The following is a 17,612-nucleotide window of genomic DNA, read 5'->3' as shown; positions in this document are numbered from 1 at the left end:
TATATTTGTTAAAATTGGTTATAATATACATTACAATTGAAACCATGACAACTGAACACATGACAGTTGAACACAGACAATTGCACAATGTGACAAATGAACATGTAGGCTACTGAGCACGCAAAAAAGTTTGAAATGATATGAATAAAATAAATTGTAACGCATTTATTTAGATTATTTAACCGTCATTAGGTCCTCATTTTTTAATTTAACATGGAATGATTCGTTAAGTAATCCCACATTTTCAATTTTATTATTTCGCAAAAGTTGGCATATTAATATAATATAATATAATTATTAGGAGAAAAGGGGAGTGTTATGGTCATTCATAATAACCATAATCAAAATATAGGGAACGCAATTACCGTGATGGAACTGTAAAGCTGCGTAATGCTTGTAGTTATTTTTCATACTAATATTAATATATTCTACAAGAAAACAACACATTTTACATAAAATATAAAACATACAAACTATTTCAAAACATGTAGAAAAATCATATAATGACCAATTATTTAATTGTTTTGCATTCGATTTTTTAATAATGAAAAAAGCGAAGGTGGCGTGTAATAGGTTGTATAAAGAGTAAAACAGATTTTTTTTATTAATTTACTCGTACTCAAAAAATGATTACGGGTTACTTTTATGTTAATAATATGCTTTACCAATGCTCATTTTGTCACTGTCACAAACATTTAAATTATTTAGTCACATAAATAAATGAGTTAATGAAGTAATCATAATATAATAAAAAAAAATCATTAAGTTATGAAAGGTGTTCATGTGTCACCTTGTGCAAATGATTCTATGTTCAAGTGTCGTGTGCTCAGTTGTCATGTGTTTTATTTCAAAATATTTCCCCCTGTAATTTTACTTTTAAAAATAATTTTTATTTATAGAACTCAAAATAATATAAATAAATAAAAATAAACGTCATATTCGACAAGAAACAAGACTTCCCATAAACAAATGCAGTTTATAATTTGTATTTCAGAAAGCTTTAAAATTTCGCAGTAAAAATATTTTTTTCTTTCAAATGAAAATGTTATAAAATGGTCAGTAAATGACTTTGTATGATTGCCTTAAATAATAATTGAAATCATCATTGCGTGTTGTTTTTAATTGTGGAGATCCGTCACTGGTAGTTGTGGGAAATGGGTAAATTATGAAATAAACTGTTGTGTAAAAGTTTTATATAATTATTTATATTATTATTTTTAATAAAAAAATACGCGTTTGATGTAACGAATGTATATTTAATATAAAACTTGGACTTTCAATTATTTCTTTAACCTTGGATTCGTGAATTATGAAGACGCTTGAGACAAATAAAGCGCGAATTTAAACGATAGTCTGACTATTTCTCATGAATGAGTAAATTAGTTGTTTTGATGTTTATAAGCAAGGTGAATATTCCGGATTACATTGTATACTATACAGGATATGTAAAAGTATTTTTTTCAAGCTTTAATTAGTAATTTATATAATAGTTATCCTTCATTGTTGTGGTCATATATAATATATTTGATAAACATTTCTCACCATTGTTAATAATACATACAATATTAGCACGATAATACAGAAACGATATTGTAAGATTAATTATTGAACATTGTTTGTATTTATTATGTAAACTGTAAAGCAATTCATTAACACAGCAATTTTTTTAACTATGTACATTTAGATGTGTATCTATTTACTTTAATGTAAAACTCGGATTCAACACAAGATAGTGCTTATCTTTTATTTTTATGTATGCCAAACACACACGCAAAATAAACTATTTGAAGATTTCAAACTGCAAATTATTTAACTATCATCATTGCTTAACATTAAATATTAAATGTAATATAAAGTAGAACTTTATAAATCGATGATTAAATAATTAATAAGTTGAACATTTTTTAGGTTTGCCGATTGTGTATATATTATGTATAATCAGGTTAGTGCGGTTTTCTGTAAACCTAATATTGTTTATTCATCGATAACAATATATTACGTGTCGCCGTTGACATTTTCAGAGGTAGCAAACATTCTCACATACATATATCTATATGAATTTATAAATATGTACTATTTAATTTATAAAAATAGATAAGTTTTAGGTTTTCGCACAAAATTATTAAAATTGTTGAATTATACTTTTCAGATCGTCGTCAATATGTTCAATATGGCCTATATGTGGTCATTTACTAATAGATCTAGCATCAAAAAATGTCATTCGACGACTTATTCTAGAGAAAGAACACCACTTCATTTTGTATATGAAGTGTATAATTAGATTTAAATTCAAATGAATAACGGTATTACGGTAAATTATACATTTTTTTTTACTATTAAGCATAATTTTATTTTTAAACTACGAAATTATGTGATTAGATCGGAGGGTGTTTTTCACATAGGATCGTGGATCACAAATCGTGGAATTTTCTCGACATGCTTATAACAAAAACACAGATGTTTGGGGGTCTAAGGATCCGAGATACCATTACAAGAATCAGTTAAGCTTAGCCATATTGCTATTGATTACTCTATTTCTAACAAATAAGAAGCGTGTACTTCTTTGACGAATAATTCGTAATTTACAAATTACTCGTTGTTTAATTTTCAAGCTGCTAAAATAATTTGTTAATAAAAATAGTTGATTTAAGACGAACTGTCTTATGGGAAGCTCTTAGACGAAATGTCTGAGTTATAGGGATTCTTAGCTGCCAGTGCTCCAGTATATTTATTCATGGCCCCTCCATGGTGGATTTTGTTGTCCGCCCCTTTTCAGTGGGACAACCAATTATAGAAGGTTGGCGAATTTCCTTGAAATAAATTGTCGTTGGCCCGTAAGGTAGATTGAAAATGGTTGCCCGCGTTATCTATTCTCAAAAAAAAAGTCTAATCATATGATTTACAATTTTGTGAATAGTAAATCATATGATTTACTATTCACATATAAGATAAGTAAAAATGTGCCTCCTCAGAGAATATGATTTTTTTGACAAATCAGCATCAACTTCCTGTTGCTCTAACATCCAATCTGCGTAAATTATTCACTGTTTATGAGTTTCAGTTCTTGTGTTAATTATTTTTTAAAGTGCAAGTTCAGATGCAAAATGCGCTTAAAGGTAAAATAAGAAAAGCCTAAAAACTGCGAACGCCGACGAAACTACAATTCCGGGTCTTCGGCCACAGATAAGGATGAACGTTATAAAAGAGTGTAACTGAACGTATCACACAACAGCCCTCGTCACGTCTAGAAAAAAGGGTAATAAACAAATAACACGTTGTAATTATCCTCGCATAGAAAAAAATATTTCTTTGTTGCGTAGAGGTTGCGGAAACAAAACCGTTGCACAATTGGATCTACAAATATCTCCATTAAGCAAATATCACTTTCTAGAGGCGTGGATCTATTTGATTGGTCGAATAAACAAGTGCAACAATTGACTGAATGGTCGCTACATGATTATGATTCGTCAGCTTAAGGCTGGTCTTCAATAATTATATGGCAGACGACCAGAGACAGCCAAAGACGAAAGACGGCCAGAGAGAGGCAGAGAGGAACGGACATCGACTACACCACCGCTACACGACCATCCACTGGACATCATCCCTCCACCAGCTTTTCCACCACCGCTCTTAGAATAAAAATTATCTCCTACCATAGTTTGTTGCAATATATTATACAATAAAATCATTATCAGTTTCCGAAGTCACACTTTTTAGGTTTGGAAACCTTAAAGCATCAATCAAATGGGCGCCATGATGATGCACAGGCTTTAGACTATTTTAATGTGTTCAGCGGTGGTTATGCGATCAAAATGTCAAACTAACATTCGACACTTTGAACACGCGTGATTATTGATAAGTATCTGATTTACAATTATATGTTAATAAATAAGTTTTATCGGAAAAAATTCCAGTGGAGAGCTTAGTCTCGCGCATGCGCGTGATGTGTACAAATACACAAACGCGTATGTTTGCGAACGCATTAGCCTTGCGTCGAAGAGTGGTGAGCTGTTAGCTGTCAGTGTGACCGCGAACGCGTACGGTTGCGCACGTCGCTTCAGCGCAGTTTTCACACTTGTAAGGCCATTAAGTCTATTTTAAAACGCAGCACCATCGCGACCATGATGGTCAAAGTAAGCGACGTGCTAGACCTGAACGCGGAGCACATCAGGATCAAGGATCCGGCTCAGCTGGAGACCAAGCTGCAGAAGATCAAGAAGGACGGCAAAGATCAGCTCCATCTCGTGGCAGACTTCGACTGCACTCTGACCAAACAGCGGCCGGAGAACGGACGCAAGCTTCTTACCAGCTTCGGTAATTCATTTTCGTTCAATTATTGTTACATTTTCGTAAATTGCGCAACGCGACCTCGAGCTATTCCTACGATTCTCCTATATTTATCTAAACCCTCTCCTCTGCCTCCTTATCGTTTAAAACTTGTGTGCAATTTTATACGATGCATGCATATTTTTGCGATTGTTACGCTAGATTATTGTTATTGTTGTTGCAATTCATCTAAAATAAATTATTGTAAATATGCATCAATTTCTCTGACGTCATCATATTTTCAATGACAGAATTTTTTTATTTTTTAATATTTTTTGTATGACTTGGACACAATACATTATATTGTGCTTAAAAACATGTATTTCAACCAAATGTCTTAAATCACCTTTTTTCAAGGCATTGATTATATCTAAATTGTCTTTTAATGATAACACAACTTGTTACTTTTTATGATAGCGTGACTTAATTGATCATACAACTTGACAAAGTTATGATAGTATAACTCAATTGTCCGTCTTATAAAATCCGAATCGTCACATTGCAATCAGTTTTACATAAAAACTAATGGATTTCTGTCATTTTAGTAAAAGAGAACAACATTTCCTTGCCGAAAGCAATTAACGCTAAAACCAGTTCCATATTGCCTACACAAATAATGAAAAAATGTGCATTCTAAATCGACCGAGTCTGACTCCTTTTTATAATTTTCTTTAACATACTGCACTTAAAATAATCAAACTTGATTTAAGAGCTTCCATAAACGCTGATTTATTTTTTTAAGATCTAATTCAGTTTAAATCGTAGATGGAACAGGTTAAATTTAGATTTAGCCTTATTAACGATTTAAGATTAGATTTAGTCAACCAATGAAATCAGCTTTCTCCCTTGCGAATATAATAATTAAATTGCTTATTTTTATTTATTTTAATGTATCGTTTTACTTAATATAAATATTTTATTTTACTTAACTTATATTTGGTATATTTTTAAATTTATTTTCTGTATTTACTTTTTTAAATATGTCATTATATAGGTGAATTAGGTTGATGTGGCCTTTTTTGCTTAATGATTTTTTAAAGCACTTATTTTTTTATATAATCTGAAAATCGTTGACATTATTTTCATTGCTATCAATTATATGTTTGCAAAAAAAATCTTAGTAAAATTGTTAAAATCAGACTTGGAATCGAACTATAAGAATAAGTCTGAGTCAATAAAATTTTAAACGTCTTCACAGTCTTGTTTAAGACGCTTCTGAGCGAAACATGTGAGAGTAGAGACTTTGATCTCTTCCCATTTCCCTAATTGCATATAAGCCAAAATGCTGTCATAGAAAATCACTTCCATTCTACTTATTCATAAGAACTTCTACTTTTACTACCGCTTAGTATCCGACTTGGAATATACGAGAGTTCATCCTGAACTCCAATCATGTGAAGCTAAAGACGAATTAACACAGACCGATCTAGTCCATTCAAACAGTATATCACAATTAATTTAATATTATTTACAATTATTTGGTTTTACTGTATTTTTTATTCAAAGCCACACAAACCGCATCCCAGGTTTCTTTATTTTTATTAATTCACAAAGTTGATGTAACAAGTTATAGTAGTACTGTAAGAAGGTAATTTACCATTAATATTGTTAGTAGATAGCCTAAGCAGGGACGTCATTTCGGCTTTTTTTCAGAGAGAAAGGCGAACGTTGGCCAGTCATTTGTCGTTTTTTTAATATTTCGATTTCATTCAGATTCATAGTATTTCATTGAATGACATGTTTTTCTGGCCAAATTCAAGGGCGTCCCTGCTTAGAATCCACATCAAAAGCAATAAAATCGCGCCGTCGCCGTCGCAGCGAAAACGCTCAATTATCTAGCGTTCATATTAAGACTATATAAAAATATTACGATTTACAATAAGTGAGAAATGAATGATGCATATCTAAACCGAATTTCAAAAAGCAATTATTCCTTCTCAGAATTCAAAAATCCACATCAAAAGCAATAAAATCGTGTCGGCGCTGTCCCACTGTGACCCCGCTGACACAATTTTATTGCTTTTGCCATGAATTTTTGACTTCTGAGAAGTGATAATTGTTTTTGCGCTCTCCTATTGACCAAAATTCGGTTTGAATATACTTTGATCGATACTCTCATAGCAGAATTCCGTAGTAGTATCGCTAAGGGTAGCTATTATATTTATAAAACGAAGTTCAGACAAACTATGGAGCAATATGCGAGATGCGCGTCTGTCTGCACTTCTTCGCTTATTTTCCTCCGAGAGCAAAGTTGGCTTAGTTTGTATTATGATTTATAGTTCTAAAACTATAATTAGTTTTAGAACTTTCATTAGGTTAGGATTGGGTTTGAACAGCAACTAAACATTTCACAACTGTCAAATGAAGTCTTATAGAAAAATACACATCACGTGTAAATAATTTTACTAGCACCTGTCAAATAGATTATATTTTCATGGGTAACAATATATATTTACCGGTGAAAATGTATTCCAATATAATTTCTCTGAAATGATATATTTTCTGGATAGATTTGAAACTGTTTTTTTAGATTTTCTTAAAGGGATAACCTGAGAATTTCTGATATAGACTCAGGGATGTCATTTCATCTTTTATTTAGAAGGGAGGTAAAATTAGGCCAGTCAGTAGTCGCTTTTTTTTAATATTTCTATTTCATTAAAATTCATAGTTTTTAATTAAATTACGTGCATTTTTCTGGCCAAATTAAAGGGGGGGGGGGAGGAATGCCCTCATCTGCTCCCTATGTCTCATCAGTAGTAACAAATCTTTCTATAAAAATAGCAGTAAGTTTAACAATGTTTGGAAACGAATTATTTTGATCCATTGCTGAAAATGAATTGAAGCCATTTATAAAAGCTGCCCACATATCTCAAACTTCGATTCGCCAATCTGCCATGTCAATTTTGGGAATCAAATAGTGACATCTATATTCATGTCGTCAAGAAAGAAAGTATCTGTAACATACTTGTAAAATAATTTATGTAGCCCTAAATAAAAGCAATCGAATAACTGAGCTGTCCAAATGTATTTGTACATCAACCCAAATTACATTATATAAAAGGTACTTCACCAAAATAGGCCATCAAAAAGAATGATTCAATACTGCAATATGTATGTATTTAAGTTCATCTTCATTATTCATTAACAAATGCACTACAATTACTGGGCGCTTCTTAGTAAATTTTCCAATATTTATAATCCCGTTTCCCGAGATTCACGTTTCAAAAACTAGAACAAAAAAATATCTGTGATGCTTTAACATCAATTATTTTTTATCGCTTATTTATATATTGTTGTTATTGTTCCGTTCTTTCTCATAAAAAAAGGTCAAGTTTCAAACATTATATTTATATAATTAGTTATTTAATTTGATTTTATGTAAATTATTTCTATACCAATAAATTAAAGAGTACGAAATAAATGAACATAACAAAAAATATTTTATGTTAATTTTATAAAAAAATTTGAGAGCCTCTGAATTGATATAAAAATAATTCTACAAAAGTTGAATAATATATAAAAAATATGTGAAATAAATTAACGAAATTTAATAATAGAAAAGTTTTAAAAAAAAATTATACATACAAATACAAAAAAACTAGTAAAATAAATCAAAGCAATAAAACGTTAAAAATCACTGATTTTTAATAATAATTTACTATAAATACAGAAATAATTATGAAAAAATATGTAAAATTAAATTACTCCCAGGTTTATTCTATTAACAAATGTGTGTAAATTAACTTACTACTTAAAGGGTTAATGTATTTTGTTTTTTAATAATGTATTTTTGTCTTTTTTTTTAAAAAAAATACTTAAAATTTACTAACTACAATCTGCATTAGATACGTTGACCTGAAAATTGCGTTATAAAAAATGCTGCTTGCAGATAAAAAAGGGGATTGGCAACCTTACAATGGTTAAAATTTTAACTTAGAAAAACACCGTTGAATGAAATTTAGAAATATTTGCTGATTTGGCAACCTGTTGGCGATTTTTTGTCATCTGCGAACTTTAAGCAAATATGTTACATTCCATAAATCAATCGTCAAAATAAAGATGTCATCTATAAAACATATAGTAATAGTGAAGCTATACTTTTATATATTGAAATGTGTTATTGCCTCAGTTCTAAATAAGTCGATTACATTTCATAGTTTTTGATCGATCATATATGTTTTAATAACTAAAGTTGCCGCATGACGGCTACTAGTTTTTTTTATGAAAAAGTCGATTGCGACAAAAAACATGTCCACTGTTATACACTTTCTCTTTTGCACAAAAATTAATTTAGATCGTGCAAAAGTTTTTCTAAAAGTAGTATGAGTTGGCTGACGTCGTATTTAAAAACTAAAAGTTTTTATTTTGTGCCATATGTTATACATAACATATCACATGTTTACAAAACAAAATACATCAAAAGTAAATTCATATGATGCGTTTATTTAAGAGCAATTATTGACTCTCAAAACAAACTCTAATGGCGAATATTAGTAGGAAAAAGATCGTTATATGCAAATTAATGCCTTCTCCTTATTAATAGGTAATCAATTAGAATGAAGCAATAAGTTTTACCGAGCTAAACGGGGCTTATAGCTAACCTGATAATACTACTATGATCTTTTATTAAATATACGTAAAATGTATAACATAAATATTTTAAATGGCCTGAAAAAATATATCTTATCGATGTTTACTAGTAGAGTTACTATTATTATAAAAGATATGTAGTAAGTGCCCAGTTGTGACATTATTTTTATTTATATATTTTGTATATAAATTCAATTATTACAATAGTACGACAATTATTAGCTTAGTAAGTTTTCAAGAGGAATTTCAATGTATTGATTTCAGCAGTTACTTAATATTCTAAGAAGTAAACACAATTTTATTGTAGCTTTTATTATGTTTTTTATACTAATAAACAATTTCGTAAATGTATCAATAGACTTTGAACGATAATAAAATTTTCAATAACGAAGATAACATTTAACCTTTTTCGGTTAGTTTTTTGAAACACTAAGACTATTTTTATCTATGATAAAGGAGATTATAATCCAAGTAAACATCAAATAATATAGTTATTGAGTACATTTAGTTATAATACATTCAATTGGTTAATTATTTTTCTAAATCAGTTCCTAAAATTATCTTATTTATGTAATTTATCAGCGAATGAAGGTTCAGTATGGTCAATACATTTCTGTGAAATCCCACGAGTTCTGTGACGCTATCAAAATATTTTTTCCGTTTGAATACATGTACTCTATAAGCATTGAGAGATTCAAATCGTACTCATTAAATTGAAATATTTATGTGATATATAATAAAAAATACATATGTTTGGATAAAATGTTATTTTCCCGTGAAGCAAATAATCCACAGCCATTTTTTCTTATACGATTCTTTCCTCCATGATAACATCAGATCTGGTAATTCTCGCCAAAGTAATAAAAACCTATATATCGGATTTTAGCTACTAAAGGGTTAATAAAACATATTTAAGATTTAAAAATGAAACATTAAAACTGAAATTATTATGTCATTCATTTCGTTATCTTATATCCATATTTTTTTTCTAGGTATGTTTTGCGAATGTCCGTCCGTACCTGAACAGTACAAATCTGAAGATAAAAGATTGGCCGATATTTATAAACCGATCGAGGTAGATCCAAATTTAAGTTTGGAAGAAAAATCTAAGCACATGGTCAAGTGGTATTCTCTGGCTAATGATTTGCTGCAGTAACTAAATTTTTTATTTTATATTTATTTATATATAATCATCGTTTTAATGACCTTTATTTTAACTTTTATTTTAGAGGGTTTCGTTATCCGATGGAGGAATTGAAAGTAGTATCTAAAGAAGTTGCGTTAAACCTGAGGTGTGTTCCTATTAAAATATTATTATTTAGGTATTTATTAATTGCTATTTTTAATTTCAGAGATGGAGTAGCCAAAATGTTCATGAATTTGAACGAAAGTCAAGTTCCTGTTTTGGTGTTTTCCGCCGGATTAGGAGATGCTGTTGTATCAGTATTAGAAAGTACAGATATGCTCACACCAAATGTTAAAGTGAGTGGTTTGTTTTTTGTTCGACTCTTATAAATATTCAAGGTTTAGTATAGAAATTCGGAACATGCGGTAAAAGTGTCTTAATTAATATTATTTTAATTTTCAGATAGTATCAAATTTTTTGAATTTCAACGAAGACGGTTTCGTGAATGGCATGAAAGGTGATATCATTCATGTTTTCAATAAGAACGAAGCTGCCATTCGCGATACAGAATACTTTAAAATGATCAAGAACAAGAAGAACGTTTTGCTGATGGGAGATACATTGGGCGATGCTAAGATGGCCGACGGTTTGGAGCACAGTGAGGCGGTTATTAAAATCGGATACTTGTTTCATAACATAGAAGGAAACTTACCTTTGTATATGGATGCGTTTGACATAGTTTTGATCGATGATCAGACGGTGGATGTTGCGAATTCGATACTACAATTGGTTTTGTAAAGGTGATATATTACAAAAAATATTTATTTTTTGTAATATATATATGTTTTTTTGATCATTTTATATAGCATTTAAAATATGCAAACTAAATGCTGAATAAACTCATTGATTTGTAGAATGATTAAAATATATGCACTTATCATCTATTGTACTAGTACAATTATTAGAAAAAAAATATTTGTACTTAAATATCATTTTAATGACACTTTTAAACCAGTTGAATATATGACCAAAAATATTCCTAGATTGAAGCTGTACTCTGTAGTATTTATTCATTTAATATATTAATTAAGTAAATACATTAACAATATTTACTATATATATTTTTATATAAATTTATTTTCAAACTAAAACTACATCCAAAGTATTTTTCTTAAAACATATATGTAATATGTAATAATATTACGAATCTCACAAACATTGCCATATATTTTTCAATAGTAATAATTATGTAAGTATCATATGTGCCTATTGATTTATTGGCATGCTTATTAGTAAGTTATTTATTGCATAATAGCTTATGTAAATTGTGATGACTTTTATAAGTTAATTGTTGTTTGTTGTATATTCAGCTATTTTTTTTATTTAATAAATCTTGTTGGAGAAAATAGAGAACTTTTTTATAAAATAATAATAAAATAGTGTCGCTTTCTTTTAGTGCCTGATGTGAGTAAGTGTAAAGCCTTGTCAACATTTCCTTACTAAAGTAAATGGAAAAAAGGATTGTATAGATCAATGGCCTTACTATTTAATTCCTCATATAATGTACACCCTCTAATGGAGTAAAAGCATGTCTACTGGGTGACCCTTTATCAGTGAAACCATTGTGGTTACTTCCTAATGACAAAAGATAACAATACTATTTGTCGCGCAAGTCAATCCGTAATGTCTTTTAGGCGTGTATCGAACATCATAAATAAAAGAAGTATTTTGTAAATGGTTAAAGTGATTAGCGTTAACGATTTCCAGAAGTCTGCATGGCCATTGACGGCTTAGGTCAGTGTTCTAGAGTTACAGAATGCATTTTTCATCACAGGTAATAATTCTAGTCAAGAATGGTTTAATCAACAAGAATCGCTCTCAATTTGAGTGGTATCAACATATTATCCAGCTTGTTCACTTTTCTTATCATAGTAAGGTGATGAGATATAGTTCAGATCATATATGATAGCTTCTAGTTTAGTAGTCTAGATTAGTTTCCACAACAATTGTTCTTTTATAATAGTTTTGAATCTTTCTCAAGGCCCATTTTGCCGATATAAAATTTTTCAAACCATTTTTTTAAATTTCGATTTGCAGTCGCGTAATCGATATTTGAGTCCGATAAGCGAATTCATCAACTCTTTTACTTCCATTAGATCGGTGCATGCTCTTGGAGGAGTTTCCGGACTGGTAACGTGGAGGCTGTCTTCCACTTTCTTCTGGTCTTTGCAATTTTCTTTGTCTCAGCTCTCGTGGGCAGTAGCGGACAATGTGTTTTCTTGACCAGTAACGCTGATCTCTACTCCCTTTCGGCTAGCTGGCAACTTTCCTTCTCTTTCGACCCTAGTTGTTGCTGTGGACGGCCGTAAATCTTAGTTTTAGAGCTCAAAATAGGTCCGACATAGCTCACTTTAGCTATACAGAAGCAAAGTTTGCTGGGTGGGCTTCCCCGCAATTGCAGCATTTAGCTGGTTCCTCTCGGTTCTTAATGCACATTTTACGCAACATGGTTGCCAGTTGCAGTTTCGCACGGTGTGTCCAAAATGTGTGTCAATATTTTTTGATTTGTATTTTCCAAAGATAATTGTAGTGTGGTAAATGTGCCAAACTAAACTTTTAAATTTACCCATATCTGTGGTTTGGGTAATTCCCGGTGGCATTCTTTGCGGATTTTAAAGGCACTACAGACGTTGCCGCAAAACCTTAGCATGCAAGGTTTACCTTTATTTTGTCGACATTGACGATGTTCAATCATTTAATGGCCATTTTTCTTTGTCGACCGCCACTGAGGGTATACGTATGAAATCGTTTCATTTCATTTACTAATGAGGCTTTTAATTTTGCGTGATCGACACATTTACATTTCTTCTGTATTGCAATAGGAAATTATCCCTGATACACTTTAATCGCCTCTACTGTATCTCGGTGAGACTTAGCCGCTCCAATAACAATGGACTGAGAGCGCGATTGTGTACTCCTTTTATTCTTAACCTCAGTCCAGGTATCTGGCAAGACATCGGACAGGGGCGTCGGGGTCTTCTCTACAGCACTGTATGGTGCTGAAGCGCGTCATTGACGAGATAATGAAGCGTATCAGTGAGGGCGAAACCAAACCTAAATCGCATATCTTGGCCTCGAGTCCATGTATTTTGCGATCAACTTCTTGTATTTATTATTCTTCACAGGCTGATTTTGTTGAGCTGCAACTTAGATGTTGAGCAGTCCTTCAAGTTCAGCAATTAACATTTCTTGTTCCGCAATCATTACAGCTTGTGTAATAAATTTTGCATTAATATTTTTACAATTTGCTTCTATTATTGGAGCTACTTCTTGATTCGAGATGTCTGCAGCGATGCGGAAATGCAGAAATTGGTTGGTCAATTGTATCGCTTGTATATTCACAAATGGGTAAATCACAATTTGTTATTTATGCGCAAAAAGGTAATTTTTCTGGCGGTTGAACATGCTAAGGGAATGTCTGTTAAGCAATTGTGTTATTTATATATTATCCACTTGATGGTTAGACGCTTTGTCCAAACGAGTTGTTATTTCCTTTCCTTACCTTCAAAAGCGTCGATTAAGTGACCTTAACGTTACTGCACAACTGGACGGATCCCCCACATATTTATTTTCGAAATGTACTTTGAAAATATTTTTCTATTTTAAATACTGAAAGAGTGTTTCATGCAACTTTTCCAACTATAGAAATTGAGATAGTCGAAGCAATCGCTAATGTTATCAAAATATAAATTAAGTGAATTATGTTGATATACTTTTTGATGAAACTTCAGACGTAATGATGTAATCGCAGCTCGGCAGTTTTACATTTTGTTTATGGAGGCAAAGTTCACTGGCGATATATTGGAACCAATTTATCGCTTGTAACTAATAATGTCTGCTAGTGCTAATACAACATCTAACAGTTTATTTCAATGTAAATATAGTTAAAGAATTTCTAATTCCAAACCAATTAGTTGGCACAGATTTATGATGGAGCAGATCTGAGTGATCACATTAATATCCCAAGCACTATTGCTCTAGCTGAATGTTAATTATCTGCTTTTAATAGAATAAATAGTTGGTATCGAAGTACATAAGGTCATACAGCTTATTTTATTTCAATGGAGAAACTTTACTAACCAGACGTAAAACAGAAAAGCGCATTTTACGATAGGTTAACAAAAATAATTATATAACAAATTCGAAGAATCAAACTAATGTTTCGTCAAGATCACCCACTCAACCTTGAAGAGAGACTTGTCACAATTGTTAAAAGTAATAAATAAAATTGTTATCAGTATATGTGATTTGTCAAATAAATTTATTCATCATGCCGATTGGAGATATGGTCGCATTAGGTTGAATGCATCTCTCCATGAACCGTAAACAAAGGCCAGTTGATGTCTTTACAAATACAAAGAAATGTTATATTGGTTTGGCAATTACCATATGACAGTGTTGCTGCTAAAATTACAACCGTTATGCAAAAGCATTATAAAAAAGGTAATAGACAATAATGACCTGATTCCACCCACAAATCGCCGCATTGCCCCAAACGTCGAGAGTAGGAAGAGCAAAAGCACCTCTCCTATTTCCTCAGATCTTCTGAATGGGACACAAGAATTCATCCAAACTCCCACCAAGCGGAGCTACACTGAGCGTCGACTAAGACTTTCAAAGCAGTCGCATTGAAATTAAGATAGAAATTACATAATTAAAGAGTTGTTTTGTATTTGATTGGAATATCATATTAGAAAACATTTTATTTGTTTAAAATTTGTTTTATTCTTAAGTATGTAAGTAAATTATATTTTTTTAAAGCATTACATTTATGAGATACTAGTAAGAATAAGTAAATATATATACATAATCTAAATCGATTGAAACATTCATCTGTAATATTACTTAGGATTGGTATAGCCGGAACAAATTTTTTTTTGTGAACTGAAAAATGTGTATTGGGACTATATAATCACATAACTAGATACCAATATAACAATAATACCTTTGCGATTCGCAGAAGATACAGGTAAACAGTAGACGTTTGTAAAATCTTATCAAAATCCTTCGATATACAATTATAATACTATACTTATCTTTGGAGAGTAAATTTAATTTCTAATAGTTATATCTAGATCTACATATATTATATATAATATATACAGATTATGAATGACACATGTATTAGCATTTATTTAAACAAATATAAATAAATTATATGTCTATCATATAGAACTTTTAGTACGTATCCGAATCAGTCGAATATTAAATTACTCAATATACAGGCACACTCATCGTTTTCTTCGCTTATTTGTGCAACTGTTGCTATTTCTAGTTATCCTACGATTTTTGTTTTCTTCTTTGGCTAGCAGTTTACCGGAGCACTCGGCGACGTGCCATTCGTAAACGCTCTTTTCGGTAAACACCAGATTGCAAATCATACATACTTGTCTATTCTTTTCCTTCTCTTTGCGACGTTTGATTATTTTATCCTTAAAGTGCTCTAATTCATGCAACATGAATACGTTTTTAACGTAAAATATTTTTGTACAATACGAGCATGGATATTCTGATTTGTCGAAGTTCGGCTCAGAAATGCCAGATTCCATGACGGGTTCGTTGATGGCAAACATAGGTTGGAGCAGGTCGTCATTCGTTATATTGGTGTCCTCTTTTTTCTTTTTTCGCTTCACGGTGGCTTTTCTGGGCTTCGTGCGTTTTTTAGGTTCGTCGTCGGAGTCGCCGATTTCGATGCATTCCATCACTTCTTTCTTGTTTTTCATGAACGATATGACACCGTAGACGGTAGAATCATCTTTTTGTTGAGGAGAATCCAAACAGATCACCGAACCGTCACCGTCACTGTCACCCATAACATAACAATGTTTGACAGTTGGTATCGGGTCACCGCGAATATAGACTTCCGTCCAAAGCGCACGTTTCTCGGCCAGATTTTTGTGTGAAGATTACCAACAACAAAAAATATTTTTTTTGTCGAATAGATTAATTTGCTAGAAAAATAACTGTGATTTTTAGCATTCAACTACATTTTCGCCCGAGCGTCTAGCGCGCCCCTGCGCAGCGGCGATGCACAGGGCGAGGAGAGTCACTCGTTTTCCACTGAGAACCCTTCATTTTCGTCTCAGGATCATAGCCATACACCCAACTTTCATCTCCAGTTATAATTTTGACGATGAAGTTCGGATCTGCATCAAGACGATCTTTCAATTCCGTGCAAACTGACACGCGATTTGTCTTCGAAAAAATCAGCAGCTCTACAACCTCTTCAAAGTAGAGAGTGTCTCCACCTTCATCAGAATTGGAAGACTCCAGGAAAGAAGTTGGAAGAAAAATATGATTGTAACCAGTGAATGTTCGGTTTATATGAAGTTTAAAAAATAGGATTGCGAACCTAACCTAACCGGCGTACAGTTGATGATGTTCGGTTTATATAAAGTTAAAAAATATGGAACATTGTACTTAGCCAATTAATGACAGGTATAAATAAAGTTAAGTCGTTTAATCGCCGTCGGTGTTCTTCTCTCTATACTGTTAATCTTTCAACAGCCCGACTTCGCGGCTTCCACCCTCTTGAATTCGCATCAAATAGAAATAATATAATCCTGTTTTTATTGTTTTACAGCGAATCCACAAAACTGTCTAGGAACACTTGTTAAAAAGTGTTTTTTTTTTAAAACGTAGGTGAATATATGTAAGTATTTTCTATTATATATGTATATGAGCCAGATCACTATATTTTGGTAATAAAGATCTCATGTTGGAGTAAGATATAACCCCACTAATTGTTAAATAAAATTAATTAATAGAAAGCCTCTGATTAACATAGAACTAGATAATAATGTTAGTGTAAATTTGATTATTTTAGATAATATATTGATTTTACACTTTTCTTTTTAACCATTTCACCGCGTTCAAAAAAATCTATACAACATCCGTGCACGGTGCTGATTTTAATGAATTGAAAAATGCGTTTATTATATATAAATTTATCCTGTTACTTCATAAAATATAATGAACATGTCAATTTATATAGTTTTGTGGGGCCTATTTACATTTAAATTTAGATTTTGTTATGGCCAAAACTTGGCGGCACTTGGGTAACGCTGGTGAGACGATTATCGTCTCGCATAGCAACCCTCAGCCTATTCGGCTGTGCGTCACGGTCTCGTGCCCCGTTCAAATGTAAACAACTCATATCGCATAGCTGCTCAATCTGTGTCTAATTGCCACCCGTCACCATCCAGTCGCTAAAGTTTGTTTTCAATTCATAAAACTTGGAATATGTGTCGAACAAGATTTTTGAGGAGGACAATCTTTCTTAAAATTACGTCCGGCCACCTTAAGTAACATAAAGTATACAGGCTGTACGTAAACGTAATTCAATTTGTTGCACAATATCAAGTATGTACAAAAATAACTAAAATAAACACACTCACACAAAGACTAGGACGATCAACTATTTTTATTTTACAGCTTTTAAGAAGTAATTTATTTATTGAATCTATTTTTTTTTCATGTTAGGAATTTATATTTCGAATCTAAATAAACA

At 31.6% G+C, this 17,612-nt stretch overlaps 1 protein-coding gene across 1 annotated transcript; it reads left to right on the top strand.

Annotated features, from left to right (window-relative positions):
- The first annotated feature begins 3,955 nt into the window (after positions 1-3,955).
- cN-IIIB (cytosolic 5'-nucleotidase IIIB) lies at positions 3,956-11,076 on the top strand. Its single transcript, XM_088191791.1, has 5 exons — positions 3,956-4,314; positions 9,909-10,068; positions 10,146-10,208; positions 10,269-10,398; positions 10,505-11,076. The coding sequence occupies exons 1-5, from the start codon at positions 4,122-4,124 to the stop codon at positions 10,838-10,840; spliced, it is 882 nt and encodes a 293-aa protein (XP_088047917.1). The 5' UTR covers positions 3,956-4,121; the 3' UTR covers positions 10,841-11,076.
- Positions 11,077-17,612: the final 6,536 nt, after the last annotated feature.

This window comes from Plectrocnemia conspersa, unplaced genomic scaffold (genome assembly GCF_051122295.1).
Source record: "Plectrocnemia conspersa isolate PC_06_02 unplaced genomic scaffold, ASM5112229v1 ptg000009l, whole genome shotgun sequence".
Classification (NCBI taxonomy): Eukaryota; Metazoa; Arthropoda; class Insecta; order Trichoptera; family Polycentropodidae; genus Plectrocnemia; species Plectrocnemia conspersa.
Note: the sequence above shows the minus strand (reverse complement) of the source record. Positions and strands in the feature narration are given on the sequence as shown.